Source organism: Mytilus edulis, chromosome 12 (genome assembly GCF_963676685.1).
Source record: "Mytilus edulis chromosome 12, xbMytEdul2.2, whole genome shotgun sequence".
NCBI classification, from domain to species: domain Eukaryota; kingdom Metazoa; phylum Mollusca; class Bivalvia; order Mytilida; family Mytilidae; genus Mytilus; species Mytilus edulis.
The window spans coordinates 49,200,842-49,216,284 of NC_092355.1; the positions used below are offsets into that span (position 1 = coordinate 49,200,842).

Consider the following 15,443-nt stretch of genomic DNA (forward strand, 5'->3'; position numbering starts at 1 on the left):
CGAAATCAAAATTAACCAGTGAAAAAGAAAAAAAAATCCTGAATTTTAATTTCAATAGAAAGTTGAATGTTAAAAATCAAATTGAAAATGAAAACGATAGATGGTGTCAAAGAGACAAGAACATGAACAAATAGCAGAAAACAGCCGAAGGCCCCCGATGAGTATTCACCACTGCGAGAAAAGACCCGCAATCAGAGGCGGACCTCAGCTAGCCCCTTAAAAGTTGTATACTAGTTCAGCGAAAATAGACTTCATACTTTACTTGAAGGGTGTGTGAATTTCTTATGAAGTAAGAAAAAAATTTGGCAGTATCCTTTAACTTTACTTTCCGCTATAAAGACGATGTTCTCTCTTTTAGTGACTAAAATGAACGCAGCTATCTCTCAACAAACTTGAGGTAAAGGATACAACATATACAGTTAAAAGTCTGCCTCATATGTTGACTTGCATCTAAAAATTGACAATGATGTATTGATTTTAGCTTTCCTTTTGTTAAATTTTAATTTCTATATAGCAACATTCCAACAGCGCCTGCATACGGAGTATATATTACTTCCAATTGATACTGTATTTCCAGGTTTGTATTATTTCCTTGATGGTTGCTGCTCAAAAGGAAGCTATCAAACCGAGAATTCCAAATGATGAAGTTGAAATCATTCCTTCTTACATTTTACGGGTACCAAATAAATGTTACGAGTTCGTTGACCCTTATTGGATACAAGTACTCTTTTATAGATGATGGCAGATAGGTTCCTAATGTCGTAATTAAAATCCAATCTCCTTTTAACAAAAATGACCTACCGCATTATAATTGTTACCGGGTTTGAACTAACATGAGCAGTACGACTGGTGCCACATGTGGAGCAGGATCTACTTACCCTTCCGAAGCACCTGAGATCATCCCACGTTCTTGGTGGGGTTCGTGTTGCTTTGTCTTTGTTTTTTCTAAAAAAAAATTGTCTGTTTCTTTCGTGGCCATTGCGTTCTGAACTTCACTTGTCAGGTTTTTTTTGACTGATGAGTTTGAATGCCTTTCGGGTATCTTTTGCCTCTCTTTTTAAGACACCGACATTAATAATAATAAAATATCCCAAAGTGAAAACCAAAGGTCGAATTTATGATAACAATAAAAGAAAATAAAGCAACTATCGCAGATGGCAACCAAGTTCGAACAGTACATTAGAACGTCCCAACTTGAGATAGGAACATAAAATGAATGGCAGAGTTAAACGTGTTGACAGCATTCGATCCAAACGCTATATATAACATGGGACAATGGTGTTTTATCACAACTTAGAAACAGACTAAAAAACAATTGGGAATTAGTTGATCCCTCAGATCGGCACGAAGAGCCCCTTCAAAATAAAACACAAAACAATGGAAAAAATACTCAAAAAAAAAACCCCGGACCAAAGAGTACTAGCAGAATTTAAGAGTCTAGTTAAAATCCGATTTATACTGATAATATAAAATGTTTGCCATGACTAATATATCAATTAGAACATACCAAACGGATACTGTGTAAAGACATGGATTGAACTTAAGTTTATGAGCTCTATAAACAACATCTCCTTAAGCATTATGATGGGATATCTCGTTTGAAAGGTTTTTGTAATTATACCGTGTTGAATCAGATACATGTAAGGGTACAGCCAAACATCCATACCAACTACGAGTATTTGTATCTTCGAATCAAGAATTAAAAATTGATCTATTTTGTTCAGTCATAAGATATCATGGATCATAAATAACTGTTAGGAACTGCATTTTTCTCCATACATTTCAGTGAAAATGCATGTCATAAAAATCACCGATAACAGAATGCACTAATCGACGTCATAAACATCACCGATGACAACGTTATCGTCGAAGTATCGTCGATTCACCTCAGCAGGATTTTTTTCGACTATCGAAAATTCTTTTTTGTGCAACTTTTTAGAAATTGGAGCAACGGAAAAGTGCTTGTGGTAAGTTGTTTTTGTTATTGCTTTCTAAAATATGAAAGAAAATGAAAAAATCTGTAAAATTTACTCCCGCAAGAAAAGTGAATGTACATTTTAATGTCTGCAATCTTGAAACGTTCAGAGAAATTTGAGAAAAGATTACCAACGATCTACCATCAACGACTATTCATTTTCAGGGGGGAATAATAACCGAAGAGGTTCCTGACTCGGAAAACTGTGGCAGATTATAATATATTTTATGAGTCAGCCCTTCAATTTTTTCTTGGTACTTGACCAGATGAGAAAAAGTTACAAAGTAAAAATAACAAAGATAATCATTACTTATCAATAAAAAATTGAAAACAATACGTTTAATAATTTCTTGCGTCCGATGCGCTTTTCTGGATTTACCTTTATCAGCAACGCTCAAAGCCAAACATTTGAAATCCGAAGATATATAAGTACCGAAACCGTTGAAGAGCTATATGTCAAAAATACCTAAACTAAATAGCCAAATTCATAAAAAGCCAACTTTGCCTGAAACCTTAGTTTCTTAATAATTTCTAAATTCATAAAGGGAATAAGTCTCGAAGACATTTAATTTCATCATTTGTTAATCAAAATCTCGTTTGTTTATAGGTTTAATATGGAGAGGACAGCGAAACAGCTGGCTGTGCCAAAGTATGGTGGTGTTCTTCTCAACGTAGCTTGGTCTCAATTTGAATGGGAAAAAGTTGAGGCATACGTATATGTCATTGAGGCACGTGAAGCCACTTTAAAGACGAAACTGGGTGTGTAAACGAGAAAAAAAGTGTAAAAGAACTGTATTACTTAAGGGTTACCAACCCATGTACTACAGTAAAGCTATATCTTAAATAACAATATCTCTGAACCTAAACCTTACCCTTTTCCGTACCCAATACTTACTCTTAATCTTGCTCGTACCTGACATTTACCCTTGCCCGTACCTGACACTTACCCTTACCCGTGTCCGTACCTGACACTTACTCTTACCCTTGCCCGTACTTAATAATTACTCTTACCCTTGTACGTACCTTACCATGACTCTTACTATTATCCTTGTACGTACCTTACCCTTCCCCTTGCCCGTACCTGACACTTACCATTACACGTACCTAATACTTACTCTCCCTCTTACCCGTGTCCGTACCTGGTACTTACTCTTACCCTTACCCTTGTCCGTACCTTACACTTACCCTTGCCCGTACCTGACACTTACCATTACACGTACCTAATACTTACTCTCACTCTTACCCGTGTCAGTACCTGACACTTACTCTTACACGTATATATATTTATTCTCACTCTTACCCTTGTCCGTACCTTAAACTTACTCTTATCCTTACCTTATCTTTACCCTGTCCGTATCTAACACCTACCTTACCCTTACAGTAGTCCGTACCTAACACTTACTCTTACCCTTCCCCTTCCCCTTATCCGTACCTAACACTTACTCTTACCCCTACCTTACCATTGCCCGTACCTTACACTTATGTGTACCCTTGCCCGTACCTTACACTTACTCGTACCTTTATCCTAGCCTTGTCCGTACCTAACACTTTCCCTTACCCGTACCTAACACATTTTACTCTTATCCCTACCTTACCCTTGCCCGTACCTTACACTTATTCTTACCATTACATGTACCTTACCATTACCCTTGCCCGTACCTGACACTTACCCTTACACGTACATAATACTTATACTCACTCTTACCCTTGCCCGTACCTTACACTTACTCTCACCCTTACCTTACCCTTATATAATTACTCTTGTCCGTACCTAACACTTACTCTTACCCTTACATGTACATTATCCTTGTCCTTGCCCGTACCTATAACACTCACCCTTACCCTTACTCGTACCTAACACCTACTCTTATCCTTACCTGTACCTTACCCTTATCCCTGCCCGTAACTAACACTTACTCTTACCCTTGTCCGTACATAACACTTACACTTATCCTTACCTCTCCCATGCCCGTACCTTACCCTGACCCTTGCCCGTACCTTAGACTTATAAAAAAAAGCCATATCCTCACCCTATATCTAACATAGAAAAAAGCCAACTCTAAGTTTATCATAGAAAAAATCCCTAGCCTAACCCTAAATCTAACATGTAAAAAACCCAAGCCTAACCCTAAGTTAAATCCTAGACCTCTTTAAAAAAAAAAGAAGTAAAAATAAAGCCCCTGCGTGTATGGGAGAGGAATGATTATTGTATGGTTTAAATACTGTAGATCAATTACACATGATTGGTTTATGCACACTATGATTTTTAGAACTACTAGTATTTATATTATAAACTGTGTAACAATTGTAATGCAATAGAGGACGAATCTCATTTTTCGTCAATTGTTAAAGGGGCGATCTATTATTTTTACAACTGTACAACTATTCGGGTATCCATAAAAGATCATAAAACTAGGCGATATTTACATGTATGTTTTTTCGTAAATAACTATTTTATGAATTAAGTCGTTAGTTCTCTCAGTTGCCTTTATTTGCTTACATCAACTTCATTTGAACTATTGTAGATAATTGCTACGTTGGCAATCGTATCATATCTCCTTTTTATATGCATTGTCTTTCTTTAGAGATTCGAATATTTTAACACCTATATGTCACAAATACACACAATATAGTTTGCCTTTAAAAGTTTGTCCAGTGAAGATCCATCTATGTTTATTTATCTGTAATAATGGTCTCTTACTTTTGATAAACACTTTTCCAGATAAAATAAAAAAACAGATGAAAAATGCAGAGGATCATCTCAGAGACAATGAAACCGAGGGAGATGGAACTCAGTCAGATACATCTCAGTCAGATGCAACTCAGTCAGATGCAACTCAGGCAGATGCAACTCAGACAGATGCATCTCAGTCAGATGCAACTCAGTCAGATGCATCACAGTCAGATGCATCTCAGTCAGAAGCATCACAGTCAGATGCAACTCAGTCAGATGCAACTCAGGCAGATGCAACTCAGGCAGATGCAACTCAGGCAGATGCAACTCAGGCAGATGCAACTCAGTCAGATGCAACTCAGTCAGATGCAACTCAGTCAGAAGCATCTCAGTCAGATGCAACTCAGTCACATGCAACTCAGTCAGATGCAACTCAGGCAGATGCAACTCAGTCAAATGCAACTCAGTCAGATGCATCACAGTCAGATGCAACTCAGGCAGATGCATCTCAGGCAGATGCCACTCAGGCAGATGCATCTCAGTCAGATGCATCTCAGTCAGATGCAACTCACTCATCTCAGGCAGATGCATCTCAGTCAGATGCAACTCAGTCAGATGCATCACAGTCAGATGCAACTCAGTCAGATGCATCACAGGCAAATGCAACTCAGGCAGATGCAACTCAGTCAGATGCATCACAGTCAGATGCAACTCAGTCAGATGCATCACAGGCAGATGCAACTCAGGCAGATGCAACTCAGGCAGATGCAACTCAGTCAGATGCAACTCAGTCAAATGCAACTCAGTCAGATGCAACTCAGGCAGATGCAACTCAGGCAGATGCAACTCAGTCAAATGCAACTCAGTCAGATGCATCACAGGCAGATGCAACTCAGTCAGATGCAACTCAGTCAGATGCAACTCAGTCAAATGCAACTCAGTCAGATGCAACTCAGTCAGATGCAACTCAGGCAGATGCAACTCAGGCAGATGCAACTCAGGCAGATGCAACTCAGTCAGATTTAACTCAGTCAGATTTAACTCAGTCAGATGCAACTCAGTCAAATGCAACTCAGTCAGATGCAACTCAGTCAGATGCAACTCAGTCAGATGCAACTCAGGCAGATGCAACTCAGTCAGATGCAACTCAGGCAGATGCAACTCAGTCAGATTTAACTCAGTCAGATGCAACTCAGGCAGATGCAACTCAGTCAGATGCAACTCAGGCAGATGCAACTCAGGCAGATGCAACTCAGTCAGATGCAACTCAGTCAAATGCAACTCAGTCAGATGCAACTCAGGCAGATGCATCTCAGTCAGATGCAACTCAGTCAGATGCAACTCAGTCAGATGCAACTCAGTCAGATGCAACTCAGTCAAATGCAACTCAGTCAGATGCAACTCAGGCAGATGCATCTCAGTCAGATGCAACTCAGTCAGATGCAACTCAGTCAGATGCAACTCAGTCAAATGCAACTCAGTCAGATGCAACTCAGTCAGATGCAACTCAGTCAGATGCAACTCAGGCAGATGCATCACAGGCAGATGCAACTCAGGCAGATGCAACTCAGGCAGATGCAACTCAGTCAGATGCAACTCAGTCAAATGCAACTCAGTCAGATGCAACTCAGGCAGATGCATCTCAGTCAGATGCAACTCAGTCAGATGCAACTCAGTCAGATGCAACTCAGTCAGATGCAACTCAGTCAAATGCAACTCAGTCAGATGCAACTCAGTCAGATGTAACTCAGTCAGATGCAACTCAGTCAGATGCAACTCAGGCAGATGCAACTCAGGCAGATGCAACTCAGGCAGATGCAACTCAGGCAGATGCAACTCAGTCAGATGCAACTCATGGAGATGAAACTCTAATGAAAGATAAAGGTACACATACATTGAATCAAAAAATAGATTTGAAAAATCACCATTTGTTTTAAACATAACCATTATGTACTCTACTTTAAATTTGTTTTTATTATGATGTCGGAAGGTCATTTAATTATAGAATCGAGCTTCAAAACAGGTTGAATCCACCATTTTTACATAAGAAAAATGTCTTTAACAAGTCAGAATTATGATAGTTATTTCTATTCGACAGATGTGTTTGAGTTTTTGTTTTTGAAATTTGATAATAATAAAAAAATCCTTTTATTTTAATTTTTATCGTGTTCGTTTTTTTGTTTTTTTGTTTTTTTTTATAGATTGTCTGTTGATCCATTTAAATCACAGTTTTGTGAAATCTTTTGTGTCCTCCAAAGATAGCAACACTGTCACTGATAGAAACAAAATACTCGCGTAACAAACAATGTTGCTTTCTGATGTTCTCAATCATATGCATAACATTTAAGTTTGTGTTTGAACCGCTTCTATTTGAAGAAAACATAAATACCACATATTTCTTTAGGCATTATATAAATGGTTTCCAACTAATCACCTCGACAGACCGCAATTTATTTCACGAGGCTGAAAAACACATTGGCCATAGAAATATGTGTAAATATAAAAAAAGAAGATGTGGTATTATTGCCAATAAGACAACTGTCCACAAGAGACCAAATGACACAGACATTAGCAACTATACATTTGAAGGTCACCGTACGGCCTTAAACAATGAGCAAAGACCATATCGCATATTAAGCTATAAAAGGCCCCGATATGACAATGTAAAACAATTCAAACGAGAAAACTAACGGCCTTATATTCATTTAAAAAATCAATATAATTGCTTAAGGAAAACAACTATATACCTTATGTGTTACCATTGTTATTCACATGTCATCTTTTTTTTTTCTTTTATAGAAATAGAAAATGCAAAGACACATGGTGAGAAATTGCTAGATAATCAACTCAAGGATGCAGTTGGATGTAAGGTAAAAAAAAAAAAAAGTATGATCCAGGATGACCGCTACTGTGTTTAAAAATAACAAGCTTTTTAAAAGACTGATATAAATTGATAGTAAAGAAAAAGTAGAAAAAAATGAAGGGTTCGTGTGTCAGTTTTTGCGATATGAAAATTGAACATTTGTAAAGAAATGGTGATTGGAGTTTTTAGCGATCTTGACTGGCTATACAGCCCTCGTAAGGTCGGTTGTCGGGAAATGATCAAGCATAGGCGGATCCAGGAGGAGGCCTGTGAGGCCCGCCCCCTCCTTTTGGTGGGGAAATTTTGGTTGATTATATAGGGAATCATTGACGCATGACGAGAGCGCGCCCACCTTAGGTCAGTCAGCCCCCCCCCCCCCCCCTCCCACCTTATGAAAAGTTCTGGATACGCCACTGTCTTTATAGATTCAAAAAGCTATCTTTGAAAAATTCGTTAAAATTCTTGGGTTTTTTTTATAAAGGAGTTCAGATACTGCTTTAAAAAAAAAATAATGTACCAAAATTCTCAAAACAAAAGTAGATGTTAGCTCGAACTTTTTTAATGTCACTTCATGGATAAAACTAGATGCTTCCAAATACCTGGCAAAAACAAAAAAAGACAAAAGACAAAAGGAGCTTATATTCAGAAACATGTAACAAATTACAAAAAATGTAAATATATGGTATGCGCAATACAGTTTAAGGAAATTACATGTTTTATCTCCACAGAGATAAGCCTATTATACATACTACAAAATTATTACAAAAAAAATGAAAGGGTATAAAAAATAGTGCCAACGACTCTTCTAAGCGTATTTAAAAAGAAATTAGGATGATAATTCGTTTTTAACCTTTTCTATAGTCAGGGAATGGAGAATGTCGATCGGGTACAAAAAAATATACAAATACGAATACTTTATAAAACAAGTCATATGCCTATAAAAGGCATTTTAAGATCAGATAAGGAAACATTATTTTGAGTTAAAATATACAACACAAGCTCTAAGCTTGTTACATCAAATGGTTAAAAAACAAACAAGGTAAAAAAATAATAATGCTAATGATAATATGAGGTTACCTACAGCAGTTTTTTCTTCTTTCTGCAACACATTGATAGCAGCAAAGCAAAATTGTTAAATATTTCTTCGTTTTCATATGCCGCAGACGCTAAATAATTTTTTTTTTCTGTAGCCAGAATTTAGAACTTTTAAATATTTCTAAAGCAGTACCTTATATATTTTGCAGTTGTTGTTCAAACATGAAATATGGGCTTTGCTCATTGTTGAAGGCCGTACGGTGACCTATAGTTGTTAATATCTGTGTCATTTTGGTCTTTTGTGGATAGTTGTGTCATTGGCAATCATACCACATCTTCTTTTTTATATATTATTATTTTTCAAGTCTTTGTTGGGTTTATTTACAACTTCAAACGTAACTGAATGGTGTTTTTTTTTTAGAATTCAGTCAAGAACGCTGAAGTAGAGAGGGTACTTAGAGAACAAGACTATAACAACAAGAAAAGGAAGACAAAAAGAGAAAAAAAGAAGGAAGAGAAAAAGATAGAAGAAGATGCTAAAGAAAATAAGAAAATGATTAAAAAGCATTTCCAAACAGTTGAAAGGATGTTGAAAAAACACACCAAAGATGTGAAGACGCAGGTAGAGAAAGAAATGCACAGGAGAACAGAAGTGACAAAGATGGAGAGGAAACAAAAAATGAAATTAGAAAAAGGTATTTATTTTCTTTGGTTACATCTTCTGACATCAGACTCGGACATCTCTTGGACTGAATTTTAATGGGCGTATTGTTATGCGTTTACTTTTCTACATTGACTAGAGGTATAGGGGGAGGGTTGAGATCTCACAAACATGTTTAACCCCGCCGCAATTTTGCGCCTGTCCCAAGTCAGGAGCCTCTGGCCTTTGTTAGTCTTGTACTATTTTAATTTTAGTTTCTTGTGTACAATTTGGAGGTTTATATTGCGTTCATTATCACTGAACTAGTATATATTTGTTTAGGGGCCAGCTGAAGGACGCCTCCGGGTGCGGGAATTTCTCGATACATTGAAGACCTGTTGGTGACCTTCTGCTGTTGTTTTTTTCCTATGGTCGGGTTATTGTCTGTTTGGCACATTCCCCATTTCCATTTTCAATTTTATTCTCTTTAATCCCACGTGCTCCTTAATAATGTATCCTAATGAGCGCTGAAAGTTTTTTTCAAACGTAGTATATATGGTTATATGATGCTGAGTTCACACGTAATTCGAATTCGATTCGCATTAACTAATTCGAATTAGTTTAATCCGCATTCGAAACGTTTAACGTCCAAACGTCAAATCTAATTCGAATTGCAATGCGCGTCAAATTCGCTTTACTGTCCAAACGACGTTAAGTTTTAATTCGTATCAACAACAAAAACGTATTTCTAATTAAAAAAAGAAGAGTGTGTGAACGTGATAAACGAATTCGATTCGCATGCGATTGAATTCGAATTAAACGTACGTGTGAACGAGGCATGAGACACCTTAAAGACCAAACTTCTGCGATAATAGTACCGACCTAGTAACAGTTGATATGAACCAAGCACATCAAAGTTGCTGTGCTCGAAGTACTTTCTATGATGTGTGTTACCTACTGGTACTGGGTCAGCGGTTACCTATACAAATTTCATATTTAGGAAAAGTAAACATTTTACCATGCTGAAGTCTGTATGATAAAGTAGTAGATGTCAACATGCTTTATTCTTTAAATTTACAGAAATGAATAGAAAAGCAACAAAGAAGGATAAAGATGACACAAAGAAGAACATGAAATTTACAGATAATGACAAAGAAGGACACAAAGATGAAAAGAAAATAAAAACAAAGAAAGAGTTCAAGAAAACCGAGGATAAGAAGTCAGTTGGATCAAGAATCGTTGCATTTTTCCGTTCTCTGCCATTGTTTAACTTAAAAGGACAGAAAAACGATGTTGTAATTACTTTGTTATAAATATTTTTATTTAACTTTGTTTCTCTTTTTATTTTGTAATTTTACTTTAGTCGCCAAAAGCAATCATACAACATCTCCTGTTATAATGTATAAAATTTAACTAATCGCCGTATGTTAAGATCAAGATAACTTAGTTGTTGTGTTGTTGTATTGCTAGTTTCTATTTTCACTTTTATTTTTAGAAAAAGGTGACTGGAGAATGGAAATATAATCATCTTGGTCTTCGTCCCATGGGCAGGAAACCCCTTGCCAGAGTAGTGTGTCCATTTGGCTGTGTGGGGGTGTTGTTATTACTCGGTCAATTAAGTTCGGTTAGAAACTGGACATTACGATCTGTGCAACCTGTATAGAGAATGAGATGGTTTCTACATTTTTCAGTATCCATGTAATAACTCCTAGATGTTGAGGTGTGTGTGGCTTGATTCGAAATGTCGGCCCTTATCAAAATACCAGTGTTTATCCATTGACATATCAAGGACCCTGCCCTCCATGCCTGTCGTCCCATATTGCAGAACTTACCTTTTGTACTAATTGTTAATATTTATTTGTCCTAAATCTTAACTTGATAATTGCCACTGGACGTTATACAAGCAATAATCAACCAATCAATCTTTTCGTCTACTAGATAAAGGAATAGTAAAGTGTTTGTAATGTTCTTTTATTGGAATGACTAGCACCTCACACTTCCTTTGGTTATAACCCGTGCTTAGTGAATAGTAGACCATAATAAGATATGATAAGATGAGGTATGAGTGCAAATGAGACAACTCTCTGTCAAAGTTACAATTAGTAAAAAGTAAATCATTATAGATTAAAGTACATCCTACAACACAGAGCCTTGACTCACACCGAACAGCAAGCTATTTCAGGGACCCAAAAAATGACTAATTTGAATGTTTGATAAAATTGAGAAAGGAAATGGGAAATGTGTCAAAGCGACAACAACCCGACCATACAGCAGACAACAGTCGAAGGCCACCAATGGGTCTTCAATGTAGTGAGAAACTCCCGCACCCGTAGGCGTCCTTCAGCTGGCCCCTTAAAAAATGTATACTAGTACAGTGATAATGAACGACATACTAAACTCCGAATTATACACAAGAAACTAAAATTAAAAATCATACAAGACTAACAAAGGCCCGAGGCTCCTGACTAGGGACAGGCGCAAAATTGCGTCGGGGTTAAACATGTTTATGAGATCTCAACCCTCCCCCTATACCTCTAGCCAATGTAGAAAAGTAAACGCATAACAATATGCACATTAAAATTCAGTTCAAGAGAAGTCCAAGTTCGATGTCAGAAGATGTAACAAAAGAAAATAAATAAAATGATAATAATACATAAATAACAACAGACTACTAGCAGTTAACTGACCTCAATTAAACTGATTGAAATATTATGTCTTCATCATATGAATATCAGGCACAATCCCTCCCGTTAGGGGTTTAGTATCATACTATCATAAAATATATGAGAAGAACATAACCCGTGCCATGCCAACAACTGTGTAAAAAAAATGTGTTTAGTTCTGATGCAAAGACCCTATAAGTGAATCAATATTAAAGCCAAAATATGCAATCTTTAATGACCTGACAACAGTATCGTAACTATATCCCTTCTTAATAAGTCTTTTTAAAGGTTTTGTAAGCTTTTGAGGTGAATACTGACATGTTTGTGATTTGTAAAGAATATTACCATAAAAGATTGGATGTGAAATACCTGAACGTATAAGATATCTGCATGTTGAGTTATATTCACGAATTATTTCCTTATACCGATGATAGAATTTAGTAAATGTTTTGACTAGTTTGTGATATCGAAAACCCTGGTGTAATAATTTTTCAGTAATACTATTAGTTACACAGTGTACAATTGTCCTAATACGAGAATTATCGGGTCAATCAAATTCATATCGGGTGAGGCGAAGCCAAACCCGATATGAATTTTATTGACCCGATAAATTCCGTATTAGGACAATTGAACACTGTGTAACGAATTTATCCTGATTTTGTTATATTACATATTATTATATTCAAATTCAAGGACAATATCAACCAAATATATTTTAGATATTTAATCTAAAACTGTGAAAAATTTAATATATTACGACTAAAAAGCAACTCATTTTTTTTTTCTTTTTTTATTCGGTCAATGGTATAAGGGAGATAATCCCAAAAGACGTAATAAATAAGGGAGATAATTCCTATTGACGTAATAAAAAATTGTACTGAAATTTATTAGAGACAATATCAGCCAATCAAATTGCGAGAAATTACTCTAAATCAGGATAAATAAATTTCTCTCGCTAAAATCTAATACGTTGTTACATACACGAGTGAATCGTACAAGTTAAGCTATATAAACACCATAAGATGGTGACAAGGGAACGTCACCATCTAAAAATGGATAATTAACGATGGGAAATGAAAAATCATCTTTGTTATCATATATTTTTGTATTAAGCTTCCCGTAATGATATAAATATCAAAATCGAGGAAAGGACAGTGGTCATTGTTAGTAGCTTTATTTAAAGTAAGTTTAACAGGATAAAATTCTTTAGTATACCTACTGAAGTCGTCATTATTGAGAGCCAATATATCATCCAAATATCTAAAAGTATAGTTAGATTTTTGTATCAAATGTTGTTTCGATGGGTCTTTGCTAATTTTAGTCATAAATTGTAACTCATAACAATATAAAAACAGGTCCGCAATAAGTGGTGCACAGTTAGTCCCCATTGGAATTCCAATAACTTAACGATATACGGAATCTCCATTAAAACAGGAAAACGGTCTAATCTATATATATATATATATATATATATATATATATATATAAAAACCACATTACCAACCAAAAAGCAGGGAGTGATCTCAAGGTACCAAACAGACACATCAAACTGACAGAATGAAATAGCAATAGTGAATGAAATACATGTAGCAATAGTTCGATTCATTTAGGATGTATTGGCCATTTAAGCTAAAAAATAAATATAACCGCAACATACCTTTTGGTGATTTTTTTGTTTACCAAATCATGATTAATCATTTATCCTCATACATGTATAAATAATATTCCTGTTTAATTGTAATTCTTGTTTCTGTTTAGAAAAATCAATACCTGTGGTTATTGCAGTCGCGCGAATTTGTGAAAACCCATAAACGTTTTTCTTTACGTTTTTGTTTCTTCCTGAAACATTTCTGTCAAACCATACCCACACTATCAGTAATAAATGTTAGATTTCAAAAATTTAAATTCAATTCAATTCAAATATTTATTGTCATATAAATTTTGAACAATAAGTTTGTGACAAATCATAAACACATACACAAAATACATTTTACAAACAAAACCAGAAGAAAACATTAGTCATAAAACATCAAAAGTATGCCGAGACGGAGCAATAAATATCTGAATCAGGCCAAAAGAATATTGATGATAGGAATGCATAAACTAAACAAGCTGTTGCTAGACAATTTCACGTCAGAAAGTCATCTCATTAATTGTTCTTGAACAACGGTACATGCAGACCGGATTTGTTAATGACCATCCATGACAGGATCGATATGTTGTGACAACACCACATCAATAAAATTTGATTGCGCAACGTCATTTGCGAGGCGTGATTACATAAAAAAAAAAAAAAGGCCAAAGAATCAACTGCAGAAAACATTTACAGCCCTTAAGCTCAAATCGCATAATCACACTAAAATGGGGACGTTTGGACAAATCAAAAGGTTCAAAACAGAACTAGCAAGAATGTTTCCACAGTACACGGATGCCCCACTCGCACTATCATTTTCTATGTTCAGTGGACCGTGAAACTGGGGTAAAAATGTCATTTTGCATTTAAATTAGAAAGATCATATCATAGGGAACATCCGAACATGTGTAACTTCATGTGACTTCAACTTCATCAAAAACTACCTTGACCAAAATCTTTAACCTGAAGCGGGCAGACGGACGGACGGACGGGAGAACGGTCGAACGGACGCACAGACCAGAACACATAATGCCTCTCTACTATCGTAGGTGGGGCATAAAAACATGCTGTCCGTTAATCATTTAGGCGTTGGTTTCAAGAACTTATATTGCCTTCGACGGTGACACATCCATGTATATATTAGCGGCAATAAGTGAAATTAGGCATTAAGCTTAAATCCTAGGCAATAAGCTAACGCCTAGGCATTATGTCTATTGCCTAAAAGATGTTAGGGATTAGTCTTAAATCCTAGGGTTTAAGCTGAAATCCTGAAAAATGTGTGCAGGGATTAAGCTTAATGCCTAAAATATAAATTTAAGTAAATAAAAGACATTTATTCCTTTAAATAAATTAAAATACTTTTGTTTAATAATAAAATTATGAAAACTGAAGTTTAAAATGTCAACTTATAAAAGATGTTATTTATATTAAAACTCATAAAATATACTTTATAAAATATGAAAAACTTGATAGTAATTTGTTTTAAAATCATTTATTATCACAAATTGTGTATATGTAACTATGGCACCGACTATTGCACTGTCTCCTGTTTTTCTTAAATTTGCATTAACATTTAAAAAATTCTGACCATCTGGGTTTGATTGAAAATTCATCAAATCAACTTGTTATCTACTACTAAAGTCTTAAGATAAAATGGCCAGGTTACACTGATCTACACTACAACTCCCTTCATATAACACAATTTTCACAAATTAAGTGAACGAAATAGTTCAATATCATCACGGGTAATATTCCCAGATAGCAATACTTCGTTGGGCCAACATTGGTGATTGGTTGGCACAGTTGGTAAATAGTTGGCGTTGGCAGCACAACAAGAAACCGACGTTGGCCCAACAAAACTCAGCCAACAGTTATTTTGACACTATTGGCCCCTTGTTGGCCCAACAAAACTCAGCCAACAGTTATTTTGACACTATTGGCCCCTTGTTGGCCCAACAAA

The 15,443-nt window shown here is 35.8% G+C and overlaps 1 protein-coding gene across 1 annotated transcript; it reads left to right on the forward strand.

The window, feature by feature from the left end:
* Positions 1 to 1,865: 1,865 nt before the first annotated feature.
* Positions 1,866 to 10,850, forward strand: LOC139497659 (serine-rich adhesin for platelets-like). Its single transcript, XM_071285889.1, has 7 exons — positions 1,866 to 1,967; positions 2,583 to 2,734; positions 4,698 to 6,533; positions 7,449 to 7,519; positions 8,969 to 9,242; positions 10,268 to 10,482; positions 10,683 to 10,850. Exons 2-7 carry the CDS (start codon positions 2,590 to 2,592, stop codon positions 10,848 to 10,850), a joined length of 2,709 nt encoding a protein of 902 aa, XP_071141990.1. The 5' UTR covers positions 1,866 to 1,967; positions 2,583 to 2,589.
* Positions 10,851 to 15,443: the final 4,593 nt, after the last annotated feature.

What these genes read in the sequence shown, in the direction of transcription:
- LOC139497659 (XM_071285889.1), top strand. Translation starts at nt 2,590, where the DNA reads ATGGAGAGGACAGCGAAACAGCTGGCTGTGCCAAAGTATGGTGGTGTT. An exon ending in AAAAATGAAATTAGAAAAAG is followed by an intron (nt 9,243 to 10,267) that starts GTATTTATTTTC and finishes TTAAATTTACAG; the next exon opens with AAATGAATAGAAAAGCAACA. An exon ending in AAGGACAGAAAAACGATGTT is followed by an intron (nt 10,483 to 10,682) that starts GTAATTACTTTG and finishes TTTTATTTTTAG; the next exon opens with AAAAAGGTGACTGGAGAATG.